Source organism: Lissotriton helveticus, chromosome 12, assembly GCF_964261635.1.
Source record: "Lissotriton helveticus chromosome 12, aLisHel1.1, whole genome shotgun sequence".
Classification (NCBI taxonomy): Eukaryota; Metazoa; Chordata; class Amphibia; order Caudata; family Salamandridae; genus Lissotriton; species Lissotriton helveticus.
Window position 1 is genome coordinate 100,619,912 of NC_136073.1, and position 14,682 is coordinate 100,634,593.

Sequence of the window (14,682 nt, forward strand, 5' to 3'; positions counted from 1 at the left end):
TAAATATTATGCTAGAAGTACTTATACGCGCATTTCCTAAATGCTAAAACCTATTTTTTGATAGCTCAAGTTAGGAAAGAGAAAAATCATTCACAATGCACACACCTGCTTAATTTAAAAATTTTAAAAAAACATTATTCGCAGGAGATTTTTTATTACACATGTTACTAAAATTCAGTCATCACACTTTTGGGCTTGAATAGAAAATATGTGACCTTGAGGTTCTTCTCACTTATGTTAGTCTATGCAATGTGTAGGTCACATCCTTGCACTGGGGCACAGCGAAACCACAGGTGTTCTCTTCCTTGCTGTGCTCCTTTATTGATGTCTGACGTGGAGACACTTCCACATAGGCCCAGGTCCTCCTGTGCGGGATTGATGACATCAGCGCACTCTGTGTATGGGAACGTTGACAGTCATCATCCAAACTCCAATAAGTGGCTGGAGCTTCAGAGATTTGGGGTAAAGCTCTGACACTGCCAAGGCAAAGATGACTACAGGAGGGGAATTGTCAATCACAAAACCACCACTAGACAACCAGTGATGTGTTTGCTTTGGGGCTAAACCATTCTATACAGAACCTGGCTTCCCAACCTTCCGTAGTAGTAGCCTTTCAGTGACCCAGGGGAGAAGGGGGGTAGATTGAGGCGTTTGCCTCAATTGTTTGTTTTATTTGACAGCATGAATTGGTTTTTTATGCTTTCTGTGCCTGCGTACGGCATTGATGTCCTCTGCATATCAGCTTGTGAGCCATCTATAGGGGACTGATCTCAACAATAGCAGCACATTGTAAGTGCAATAATGGTGCATTTCCTCCCTGGGTCTCTCTCATTCTGTTATTTTCAGAAATGTTCCAAGTACTAGGCTTTCTTTGGGTGTCAGCAGAACCAAGTCACAAACACTGCAGGCACACCACTTGGATTTTGAAATCCAAGGCCACATTTAGGAATGAACGGGTAGAGATCAATACTAGTAGGAGTATTCTTCTTTTACAGAAAACACTTTGCATGTCTTTTGACAAACTTTCACAAAACTGAATGGCTGGCTTGTCACCATGTTGATTGTTGCATTACACTTGCCAGTCTATTTTGTTCTGCAGACGTAAACTCCCAAGATGGGGTGGATGATATTTCTTCAGAATAGAAAACACTGTGGCCTTAAGGCATAGGGAGTTTTCTCCCTGTCGCTCACTTTGATTGTTGCGTTTCACTGAATAGATCTACCAAGTGCTGCTTGGCGATCCCTTTGACAGGACCAACCCACACATGCGAGATACAGATTTTAACAAGACAAGTGTGGAAACACTAGATGTTATGATATTTGCTACTATCAATTTTAGAAAATCTTTGGCTTACTTTTATGAGAAAACAAGTTTTGCAAGATACTTTTGGGTTCATCTTTGGGTATACCACATATCCCACCCACATATTACATGTAAATAGATACCACAATCCTCTGAAATAAGTAGTAACACCTACATAAGTTCAAACAAAGTGTTAAATAAGTCTGTCTTCTCTGTTTCACAAAGTAAGGAGAAGAATAATCTTCACACAGCAAACCATTAGTTGATAATTTTTTTATCAATTTATTATACTTTAGCTAATTTTTGATGTTGTTTCAGAGGAAACCAAGGACCTTCAGGATATCTTCATTGCCCAACATATGGCAAAAGGTACTCACGTTCAAGGCTGAAATAAGTAGTAACACCTACATAAGTTCAAACAAAGTGTTAAATAAGTCTGTCTTCTCTGTTTCACAAAGTAAGGAGAAGAATAATCTTCACACAGCAAACCATTAGTTGATAATTTTTTTATCAATTTATTATACTTTAGCTAATTTTTGATGTTGTTTCAGAGGAAACCAAGGACCTTCAGGATATCTTCATTGCCCAACATATGGCAAAAGGTACTCACGTTCAAGGCTTGAGTGCAAGCTGAGTCTTAACTTTAATAATATTTTGGTGCTGCTGTTCATGTAACAATTTTCTCTGAGACTTGTTCACCGAAAGCTGTATACTTAATATGAACGTTTTTGATTTCACTTAGTCCAAGCTCGTTAACAACCTGTACCAGTGCTTAATTTGTAAAAATATAACTGCCAGGGCCCTCGTCTGGAGGCCTTTGTCCCTGCCAGCTCTGCCTTTCGCAGTAGCAACACAACTACTAACAATGTTATGTTATGTTATGTTATGTTAACAATATTTATACTGCGCACAGCTGCCCCAGCAAAGGGGCGTCCTGGCGCTTGAACAAGTACTAGAACATAACACGCATTTTAAAAAGCGCAATAGCGCTGTAGAGCAGAGCGTTACAGCGTGAGGTCCAAGCACACTGATGTCCAGGAGGTGTTCTCTATTACAAGTGTGACAATTCAGACAATTCCATGCCCCCAAAACTATAAGAATGATTAGGTGGCAGTTATCAATGTATAATGAATTCATAAACAACTGTTGTTATTCTCATCTCTAAATTAGACAGACAGCGCCACCAAGTGGCAGACTGTCATAAGCACCTGTGTTGACAATTAACTGATGATGCTGAGCACTGGAAACTACCTGCTCAAATTAAGCACTGGCCCGTACCTTTACTGAATACTCTTGCCCCTGTCATTCAATGTTTTGGTTTCTTCCAATCCAAACTTTTTAAGTGAAAAACTTTCTTTATAACCTTGTATTAATCAATGGCATTTTAAACACCTAGTTTCTCAATGTAGAATAGTTATTTAGAACACTCTAACAATTAGATACTGTAAACATGACAGTTCTTCAATAACAAAAACGCTCATCTTGTAAAACGTAGTAAACATTTTGCAAATGAAAAGCCTGTTGACCCTTTGACAAAATATTACCATTCCCTTCTCCACCTAAACCTGTAATGTAAGCAGTACAGAATGCAAGTACCAGTTCCCATCAGAATATTATTATGGACAGATGGATGGCAGCAGAATGATTTGATTGTTCTTTGGAAAGCAAATAATGTAATAAACTCCATTCGTGTCTCTCTTCTCTTCTTCAACAGATATTACATTACCTCAAGAGTGTTAGCTTTAGGAACAAACTTGGGGAGGAGATGTCCTTTGACAGCCATGGAGACCCCCCTGCTGTGTACGACATTGTCAACTGGCAAAGCAGCCAGGAAGGCACCATACAGTATGTGAAGGTTGGCAATTTTAACAGTCGAGCACCCAAGGGTCAAGAAATGTTCATCAACTTTAGTGCCATAAAATGGAACTTGCCAGGAACTGAGGTATAGTACCAGGCAAATACAAGACCTTTTTACATCCTAAAGAGGTGGTTGTTTGATGAAAGTGTAACATTGTTATTGAAGAAATGACAAAAAGAGTTGAAATTGTCCCTTAAAAGATGAAATTATACTTTGAGGAGACTTTAATAAAGGATGGGTTTGATTTTTGTTAACTTAAAATATCTTCTTAAGCACCGTTGTCCTGAAGATATGAGCCATACAAGCATCACCACATCAGAGGCAACAAGCAATAGCCAGTTGTAGCCGTTCAGAACTACTCAACACCACTGTTTTATGCAAAATGGGATTTATGATTTCATCCATTGTGATTTGGTTGGAGATAAAACAATACAAGCTTTACATCTTGAGGTCAGAAAGAACAAGGTCAGGATAACATAAATCATTAAGGGGTGGTGATGGATTTCATAGAACCTGTTACAGATCTCAGTAGTAACTGTAACCACATGTCTGCCTCACAGCTCAACCAACAAGTTAATAAAATGGGTAAATGAGCCACTAACTTTATTTACACTGAAGAACAGCCCAATCTTCCTAAGTCGATACGTTTTAAAAACAAAGGGTCAGATTTACAAGAAACTGACGCATCTATAGAGGTGCATCAGTTTCTCTGCCTCAGTCTGCAATACCCTTCTGCTACCATGGATGTTCCTTATTTACAATACGGTGCACCATGGCACAAGGTTTGACAGATGCATCAGAAATTCTGATGTATCTGTTGGCCCAAAAGTCATGCATTCCTGGAGTCGTGTCGCAAGCACGAAGCAACTCCAGAAATGCATGTTGAGTTCTATACTTATTGCACTGTGCCACTTGTTACGCCTGCTTTAAGCAGGCGTAAGGTTTTGATGCAGTGGCGTCCTAGATATGGCTCAGTGAAATCTTGTAGATTTCACTGTGCACTTTTACGAGGCTTTCCTGCATGGGAATGCCCACCCTGCATACATTATGCCTGATGCAGGTATAATGTGACGCAGGGCTTTACCACCTTACGGATCTCCCTAGATGTAAATTGGTTGCATTGTTTATGCCGCAGTTGCGTCACAAAAGTGATGAAACAGCGGCGTAAAAGTGTTGCAAGAGGCTTGTAAATCAGCCCCGAAGTGTTTGTTTCTTGTTTACTATGTGTTTCTGGGACTAATTATCAAATGTTATTATGTTATAACTTGTGGATGCGTGCCTTTTGAAACCTGATTGCTAAAATCGGATTATGTTTTTTAAAGATGCCTCTTCCTCTTAGTAAAGACATTACCTTAGGCATCTACTAATTTTGAAAGCCTGCATTTAGAGGGATTTAACTATCAGCCTTTCTCAAAAAAAGAAAACACTAATCTGCCACTCTGCGCCTCTAATAAGGTTCGCTTTGCTGTGATAATTTGGAACAAAAACCCACCCAGATATTAAGGTTAGGTTTTAAAAATGTGTTAAAATTGACTGATGGGAAGTTCCTAGACTTTTTCTGATATTTTAATGGCGAACAAACATGCCAATTAACTATACAAATCATAAAATGTAATGTCAAAAAACCAATTACATTTGAGTAAATTAAGACCTTTGAAAAGGTCCTTTTCTAATTTTTTGGGGTTAAACGTAATATTTTTTTTACAAATTAACTGAACGAAAGAGGGTTTGTAAGGATAAATAAGTGTTAAAGTGACTCTTTGCTAGTAAACTTACACATTGACTCATTGCCAACTGACCTTGAAGATCTATCTAAGTTAATCTGCACTTTACACTTGGGGCTTTCAGTGGGATAAGAAAGAACATTTAGATTAATTGAATATTGCAAGCTCCCTGACAATTGGTTAAATCGGTGCAGTGTCATCTGATGGGTACAAAACTAAAATGTAAAACGAAGTAATACAAATGAAAGCAACAAATTAAATGTATGTCTTAATCAGAAAGAACATGGCATATATCAGCTACTTTGTGGCAGGGTTTAAGAGAAAAGATTACATAGGATAAGAATAGCATTTTGTATCCGTTTCTGTGTTTATCGACTATAAAGGTGTGTTGCACTGGACAAACGTGAAGGAATGTCAAACTTAAATCAGTTTTACTTCAAGTGTGAATTTTCTCCTAAACTTACATATTGCCCAAAAGTATGCAATATTCAGGGACTTTTCAGGTCATTCCATAAAACTTTTTTTTCGGTCGTAGACCATAAAAGTACAAATACAATTCATGCAGATCGATTTTAAAAGACAGTTCAAAGTACCTATTAGAGACTATCTATTGATGCTTAGTCTAAGATTCGTTAAAAAAAAGTTGGATAAACATGAATGTGCATATAGAACAGAATCAACAGGAGCCTCTGCATATTTCATAGATGGACAACATGGCCCACTATGCTGACTAAGTTCTAGAGTTAAGTGAAGCCGATTAATTATTGTCGAGTAAACAGGAAACATAAGCAGCTGAATTGATTAACATTATAAGAACTATTTAGAGATAACAATGTAAATGCAAACCTGTGCAATAGTCTCATGCTTTCAGCAAAATCCTTCTAATTGTCTAGATATGACCCAGAAACTTTGTAAGAGAACAAACAATTGCTGGCCTGGTGTCGATCTTAAGATGTGGAGAGCTTCATCGTAGCAACGTGTGCCCAATTGCTTGCAAAATGCCCTCACCCATCTTCCGCTCAGGCAGGAGTACTTGGAACAGACAAAAAAATAAATGGGCAATAGACTCTATTACAGAAATACAGCTAGGAAAAAACTGCAAGGTAGTGGTTGGCTGCCTCAAAGAACCTCTAAACGAGTTCAAAGGGAGGGAACCAAAGTTGACTGCATGTAGAGTTTCCTGTCCTGCAGTAGAGTAATAGATTCTAGGTATTGCTCATGTAAACCAACCATTCTTAAATTCATGAACTCTGTGGTTAAGCATCCCCACTAAGAGCTAGTAAGTTGGCCCTGGGCTATCAAGTCCCAATATTGCTTCTTGATTGCATCTTTAATGGGGAGCAATGATGGATCCTTAACATCCCAGTAACCCCCTAATCCTATTGCACTTAGCAGGGATTTCACGCTACAGATAAAGCCTATCTTCTGAGGATTGTCAAGTGCGCTAACTTCCATGAGGGCAATGGCATACGGGAGCAGCTCAGGAGTGGTCCTTATGTGCAGCCAAAACAATAGGGGACATATTTTAACCTTCTCAGTGATAGAGGCTCCACCCAAATCTAGATCTTAGCTGATGTAGTGGCGTACTCTGCGGTAGCAAATCCAGGGACCTGAGGAATGTGTTCTCAGAGTTTAAGAGGGTGTCCATCTTTTCAAAACCCCATAATTCGGCTCCATAGAAAGTTGAGCTTACAGCTTTGGCATCATAGATCAGGAGTGGGGCTGCCACAGGTTTGCTAAAAGAACTACTGCGTTCTTTAATCAAGGCACCTAGTATGTGCCTGTGCCTAAGGGTCTGCTTGACTACATGAGATTTTACATGACTTACATCAGAAATAGTGATGCCCAGATAGTCGAAGTTGCTCACCATCTCCAAGGGAACCCCTCCTAGAGTTAATTTGCCTCTAAAAGACTTGTGGGGTTTAAGCAATAAAGCTTTGTTTTTGCTGAGTTGATCTCTAGACCACGGGAATCGCAAGCAAATTTAAAAAGAGTTGGGAGCATTTGGAGCCCACCTGGCATTTGTGATACTAACAAAGTATCATCTGCGAGCAAAAAGGTTACCACTGTTATATTACATATATGTACTATAATATAGGCCCAGGTAAACGTGTTACCCTTCACCTATATTCTCTCCCTACATTACACTTGTCACGGTTTACAGGGACTAAACTTTTACCTAGATACTACACTGCATTCAGAACGCAGGTTTTTCTCAGTTCGAAATCTCATACATTATGCATGAGGGTTCTTGGAAGCACAGCAGGACTACCATCTCCTGTATAAAATCTATGTACAAAGTTCCGGCCCAACGTCATCCTTAGGCCGACGCAGTAAAACAGCAAGGTAGGACCCCTGGGAGACCTATGGGTATATATACATCACATCTTGCTTATATAGCTAGAGGAGATCGAGACATCCTGGCAGACACACTGACCAGATACGATGAGGTCCCTACATGCAGACACTCCAGCTCTCAGTGGTCCAACATCCCTCGCGGGGTGTCCAATTTGAGACCAGGACGGGGTCCCACAGTATCACTTAAGGTAATGGAGTTGACTGAATACTAGAGGAATTCTTTGCTTAGTAGCTTAACACCTACACCCATGCTAGGTACACTTAGGTACAACTAGATAGGGAGGCATCGTAAGAGTACACATCTTTTATCATGTGTTTTATATACTTGAATGTATTCTTGATTTTACTAAGATGGTAGAACTAATGATTATTGAAAACTCCCAGCTTGTTTAATTCGGTGTATCTCTGTGAGACAAAACTAAGTAAGCACGAGTGACTGAGCGAAAAGTAGTATATTTTTTCCACTGTCCTGAGGAATTAGCGTTGTCATGTTCTGAGGTTGCCAGAATCTATTTTCTCCTTGGTAAGAGGAGATTATAGTGACACTGTGAGCTAACTGATACAGAATGGCTAACGTACCCGGTGGGGGTGATCAGAGTTCGTCTGACACCAATCCTACAGTGTATGTTGTCTAAACGCGCATATCCTGTATATTTTCTATGGGAATTAGACAACACCACTCTCTCCCCAAGCTTGGGGCATCCACAGGGATCTCAGAAAGAAACTGGACAATGCAATTTACGAAAAGAGTGTAGGTGCCAGCACACTGCCCTTGCATACCCCCTATTACTTTCTATTGGGTCGTTGAGCTGGCCTTGGCAGCCGCAGCAAACTCTAGCAAAATTAGCCTCATAGAGGCAAATGATGATAGATAAAATTTCCAAAAGGAGGTCCATTGCATTTAACACATGCCAGAGCTTGTTCCTCGGGACGAGATCAAAGGCAGTCTTTAGGTCCATAAAGGCTACGTAGAGGCTCCTGGCACCTATGACAACAGTCTTCCAAGTAAGGAGAAGAAATCAAAACACCTTGTCAATAGTACTCGTTTTTTGCTTGAAACCAGCTTTGTATGGAGTCAGGATGTCATATTTGCTCATCCAGCCCTGTATCTTCAGGAGGAGTGCACGGGCAAACACCTTTTGAATACATTCTATTACACTGATTGGTCCATAGTTACAGGGTGAGGATCTATCACCTTTCTTGAACACAGGGATCATCTCTGCTCCCTTCAGGAGATGGGCACTTGGGCCACCCCAGCTATTGCATTGGCTAAGGCCAGAATGTAGTTTGACCAAGTCTTGCTATTGTGTGTGAATACATCACCTGGAATATCATCAGGTCCAGGAGCTTTTGCTTTTGCAATTGAGTTAATGCATGTTTTGATTTTACTTTTAGAAAATAAATCTATTGATGTAATGAGAATAAGTCCATGGGGGGCATCTTCTGCTTCCAATACACCAGGGCCTGAATACAAAATAGAGAAGTGGTCATATCATGTGGTAATAGTGAAATTGTTAGTGGGAGATGATGGCCTATGGGCATCCCCTCTAGTAACTAGGAGCCAGAATTTCTGTGAGTCCTTCCTATCCAAGGACTCCCTAATCAGCGACTATCTGTCTTTGTCCCACTCCATTTTAGCCCTCGTTTGCGCCAACCTGTACAACTTCCTTAATTCTCTCACATGGACCAAGTTATTAGCCCTAATTGCCTGGGCTTGTTGTTGTCTAAAGACTCCTTGTTAAATTAAGCCAACTGGGATCTAACCTTTAGGCCCAGTTTACAGGGGCGTGTTGGGTCAGTGGGAGAGGAGTTGGCCTAACAGCTAGGGTAGGCAACCTCGAATCTGGGGAACCGGGTTCGAGTCTCTGCAATGACACTGAACATCCTGTGATTCTGGGCAAACCACTTAATATCCCCATGCCTCACAAAATAAAAATTCATGTGTCCTCATGTAACTGATGCTTGTGTAAAGCGCTCTGATACCTGATACCTTCGGGGCAAGTTCACGCTGTATAAAACTCCATAAAAAAAGAATAAAAATGTATATTATGTAGCTAACTGTTCAAAGAAACCTGTGTGGCAATCCGAAATCATACCAAACCCTCCCTGTTGGTGAATTACGCTCTGGATCTCTGCTGTGCTTATCAGCAGCAGGTTCTGCTTGATAGATTTTAGTTTGCCTTCCTCCAAAACCACCTGGGGCCATTTAAGACGTTGGTTATTGTTTGTTGGAAGTAGCTCCTTAGTAGATGAAACTGGTTTTGGGGAGCTAAGAGGACCCCCCCCCCAGAGTGACCCCAATGAGAGTCTCAGGGGATTGTGGTCGCTGTCCGTAGTGGAACCCACAGATCGTTCACTCTTGACCATAGTCTAAGGTACACCAGAAAAAAATCTATGCAGCGTGTGTTGTTGGTCCTATTAAAAGTATTGGAAGCCATTTTATCAGATTTAGTTCAGCCCTTTGCTGCCCTTAGTCCAAACTCCAGGGCGAGGGCATTCAGTTGGAGTGCTGCTTGAGACCATTTTTTAATGGGGGGTAAATCAAGGTGGGGACATCACATCCTCCCCCCTGGTCCCACAAACATTCCCACAAACATCCTCTCTCACCAGCAGTTTGAAAGTCACAATGAAGTCACCGGCTAGAATCATGGGTGGGAGTGCAGCCCTCTCGTCCAACAGTACCTCCAGCTCGTCAAGCATAGCTGACCGCCTTTCCACCCTAGTTCCTCTAGCGTACACATTATAGATATCAAGCATAGCACCATTCAGGCCTTTCAGTTGGACAGCCAGAAGTCTGGTCCATTGCATGGAAGCTCACAGGTTATACAGTATAATGCAATTCTCACCCAAATTATCAGCCTCCCCACTGGGTGTCCTGCCTTGTTGGTGGTTGCTGGGCAAAAGATAGTTACATAGCCAGGAACATGGACGGGTGAGATACTCCAGGTCTCCTACAGTATACAAATATCAAATATTTCAATACATTATAACCAGTGTGGGAGGACCACCTTTGATCGTACCGCATCCACATTTCATGAAACAAATTGGAGCATACCAAGCTCTAGCTGACTATTAGTGAAAATAGGGTGTAAAACATTTAAGTGGTTCCTTGACTGTACATGAGGCTGTGCTTGTTTAGTAGGGAGAGTTTCTCTAATTGGCAGTCTATAGGTAGGAGAGAGCTCATTGTAGTTCAGAGTGCCATTGGACAAAGGAGTTACAGAGTAGATGTTTGTAAGTAAGCTTCTGTCTGTACGAAAAACTGGGTGTTTTGGAGGTTTAACAATGGGGCCTTTAGAGAAGTCCCAGAGGGCTGAGAGGTGTTCTGGGCAAGTCAGCTGAGGAGCAAATTAGAGTATTTAGGTGCCACACTTCAGAATGGCATGACAATGATGTGTGGTGTCAAAATAGTACACTGTTCAATCCAAATGGTTAAAGAAATGTTTACATAAGCACAGTACCTTGGGGTAAGATCAACAACACCCAGAACGTTCCTGTGGGCAAGACACAATCGAGGTGGCCCTACCCTGCCCCTTCCTGACAGTGACGTGCAAGGATGGGCCCGCCCTTGGCTCGGTGCAGCCCGCATGCATCCCATGCAGTGGCAGTTTGTTGGCACTTAAAATGTGAGAAGAAACACCAGCCCCTCCCTCTGGAACCAGAGGAATCCTGGGACTCAGAGTCACTCAGCAGGAAGGCAGGCAATCCAGCGTCCTGTGCAGCAGGAGTTTATTGGCGGTTAAAGCGGGAGGGGAAACTTTAGCCCTTTCCTATAGGGCCAGAGGAATCCTTGGACCCAGACTCCATCAGCAGGAAGACAGGCAATCCGACGTCCCGGGCAGTGGGAGTTTGTTGGAGCTTAAAGCGGAAGAAGAAACAGCAGTCCCTCTCTCTGAGGCCAGTGGCCAGTGGAATCCTGGGACTCAGATTCCCTCAATAGGAAGACAGGCAATCTGGCTTTCGGCTCATCTGGGACTTGTTGTGGTCTCAGCAATATTATGTAATAACCTGCAAGGATATTTTTATCCTGTGTCATCTACTGTCTCTAACAGGCTTAAAGTAGTAGGGACAAATTATTGAGAACTGCTTTGTGTATATGTACATATCATTATTGCCTGTATCATTACAGGTGCTATTTAAAATAATGCCAAGTACTGAAAAACTAGCAAATATCCTCTGTGTACTTCCATGAAGATATTAGGGGTATGTATATGAATTGTAAATCTATCATTCACGCAATATTTTCATACAAAATAAAAAGTGCACAAAAAAAACAAAAGTCCCACAAGCAACAACTGGTCAACCTTCTGTTGTTCTTGAGTATTCACCACGAATGGTGCATTTCCCATACATTTTTATTGTCAATGGAGTGTGATGACATGCAGTTGCATAATGATGTAATTCCCAGTACTTTCGTGTACCAAAGCATAATGCAAAATTCGCAAAATTGTGAATAACGCTTGCATAATTTAAATTTTGCCCAGGCCTTGTAAATACGTTCTATTATATTCCCATTTTCTTATCCAAACTGGATCTTTTTTCTTGTCCTTCTAATACAATTTCATTTTTTTAAATTCCTTTATCTTCCTCAGATTCCCCACTCTGTGTGCAGTGAGAGCTGTGTCCCTGGGTATAGGAAAGCTGCTCGGAATGGACAGCCCACATGCTGCTTCGACTGCATCCAATGTTCAGAAGGAGAAATCTCCAATGAGAAAGGTTAGGCATTCTGAAAAAAACTATAATAATAAACGCATTTTTTATTATTATTGTATTACTACTGTAGTTATTAGAATTGCTACTATTTCTACCACTGTTCATATTACTACTAATACTCCTACTGCTTTTACTACTACTACCCTAACCCTAGCACTAATAACACTACTACTGCTGCTAATACTACTACTACTACTGCTAATACTACTAATAATAATAATTGTTATAACAATAATAATAATAACAACAATCTATCAAAACTGTTGCAGAGGAAAACATGTGACCATGCTTGTTATGTGTGCTTTAAACCGCAATGTTTGTGTTTTGCCTCAAAAATATATAAGCCTATGCTGCAATCTTGTTAAAGAACCTGGACAGGTGCAACCAAAACAAACATGTTCTCTCAGTAGTTATTTAAATTGATTGTTAAAGCTGTGTTCTTTTAAATGCAAAATCCAATTCAATGAGTATCTTTCACCAGATCATTTTGTTTGTGGAGAAATAAATTTGAAGGATTATGGAAATGCAACTGTTTAAATCAGCCTTTTAACTGGATCAATAGGTCATCAGCCAAACGACAGACAAAATCTTAAACATTAGCAAAGGCTTAGGGGCAGATTCCAAGTTTGACGGTGCAGCAGTGGGACCGCCCACCACCGCTCCGTCAAATTTGCGTGAGAACTGCCCGCCATATAATTACTTTTTTGGTCATTGGCAGGCATTTTCTTTACCATTCCCACGGCGGTGCCTATCAAATAGGCACCGCCGTGGGAACATCAAAGGAAGTTCTAGCACGGCATTGACTGTGAAGTCCATGCTGTTATTCAACTGGGGGTGCAAGCACACATGGGGGCACATGTTGTGCCCCCCTGGGTACATTCACAAGGCGTGAAGCAGAAGGGAGTCCTGCAGGGCCTCCTTTCTTTCCTCACTGCCATTATTTTCATGGAGGAAAGATATCCATGAAATCAGAGGCGGTGATGAAAGTCGTATTATGCTTGGCAGGACTGCTGCAGTTCTGCCAAGCATATTGATGCATCTTAACCGTCGTGCCATAGCCAGGGAACAACGGTTCCCTGGTGAAGTCAGCTGTCTCAGGGTGGCACGACCACTTGGGTCATATTGTGGTGGTCACAAGATGGCCACCGCTGCCTCACCACAAGTCTGGCAGTCCAAGGACCGACATACTCGGTATCGGCCCCTTAGTGTTTTGTTTATTTTACAAAGTGGTGGCAGCTAAACTACAAAAGTGGAAAGGTGCATAGTGAATGATATAAAAATAACCTTTGTTTTGAACAAGAGAAAAATGATTCAGCACTTGCCTTTTATTCATATGTATAAGGATAAATATACATGTACAGAAAAGTGTACAGAAATTCAAACAGCCAGTACATAAGTGCAAGAGATGTTAACATTTCCCTGACCCAATCTATTCATTAGGGTGTTTAGAGGAACAAAACATAATTTAGGGCCTAATTTAGAGTTTTTCAGATGAGATACTCCATCATAAACATGACAATATCCCATCATCAGTATTACAAATGCATTATTTTCTATAGCACTTCTTTTAAGGTGGATGGAACATCTGTCACATTTGTGCCAAAGTATTCCAACCGCCACACTCCACTTAGGATCTTATTTAGGTCCTAAGTGGTTTAATATCACCTTTCAAGTCTCATGAAAAAGCACTGGCCGGTGACTTCAGGCTAGAACATCATCTCAAGTAGTTGAATATTCAAAATAGGAGCACATAGCTAACTTTATAGATTTTGAATGCAGTCAGTGTCATACTCTGGGTATATAAACAGAATTCACATGTAAAATGCCATTTGTGCAATCAAGTAAGCATATGTCCAAAAAGATCTTATTTCCACCTGTCAGGAATTCTCAAAGGGGATCTTGACATTTGTAAAAGCGATTATCACTGTGATATTTTTTCTGCTACAAGTGCAGAGAAACCCACAGTACTAAATCTCACTCTAATGGTGGGAAATTGGTGTAAAAATGTGTGCTTGTGAGCTTCATTAATGCCCACAAACATCTCTGTTAATGGAAATTTTAAAACTTCAATCCAGGACATTTTTATTCAGTAAATGGTGGAAGAATACCCCCTGCCAAGAAGGGATCGAAATATTCACCCACAGATGTGATGGCAGGGGAAAGAAATGATTTCTCTGCAGTGATAAATGGTTTCATCACATAGAAAAAAAGCTGTGCATTTGAACAGGAGGCATGAACCTACCGTGAGAAATTGGGGTGTTGGTTGACTGGCGTGTGAACCCTGGTCAAGCAACAGCCACAATCCCTTGCAGGGTGAACCACAAAAGGTCACTAAATTAACCTATGTTTAACCCTGTGTAGCTTGGCACAGTAAGCCGTTTGGGTTAACGTAGAGGCAATGTGTAAAGTATTTCTGCAGTACACAAACAGCAATAAAGTGAACACACAACACAAGAAGAATTCCACACTAATTTAGAAAAATAGAGTACATTTTGATTAATAATTTGACACCAAAACAATAAACATCTGATCAGTAGAACTGGACTTGTCACTTTTTAAAGATTTCAATATAAAACAGCGCCAAAAAGCTCCAAGCACCAACTGCAGCTATATGGTGGTGTCAGACCAGGAGAAAGTCACAAGTTCAGGCTGACCGCGATGGTACACGGGTCGGATACAGGGACCAGGTTATTCCTGCTGAATTTCTGTCCAGCCTCAAGAGTACT

The 14,682-nt window shown here is 40.9% G+C and overlaps 1 protein-coding gene across 1 annotated transcript in view; it reads left to right on the top strand.

Moving 5' to 3' along the window:
- The window catches only part of LOC144797948 (extracellular calcium-sensing receptor-like), a 111,030-nt gene that overhangs the window by 64,077 nt on the left and 32,271 nt on the right, over nucleotides 1-14,682 (top strand). Inside the window, exons 4-5 of the mRNA XM_078668751.1 lie at nucleotides 3,018-3,245; nucleotides 11,836-11,959. Coding sequence (XP_078524877.1) covers nucleotides 3,018-3,245; nucleotides 11,836-11,959 — 352 coding nt within the window. The remainder of the gene's footprint in view (nucleotides 1-3,017; nucleotides 3,246-11,835; nucleotides 11,960-14,682) is intronic.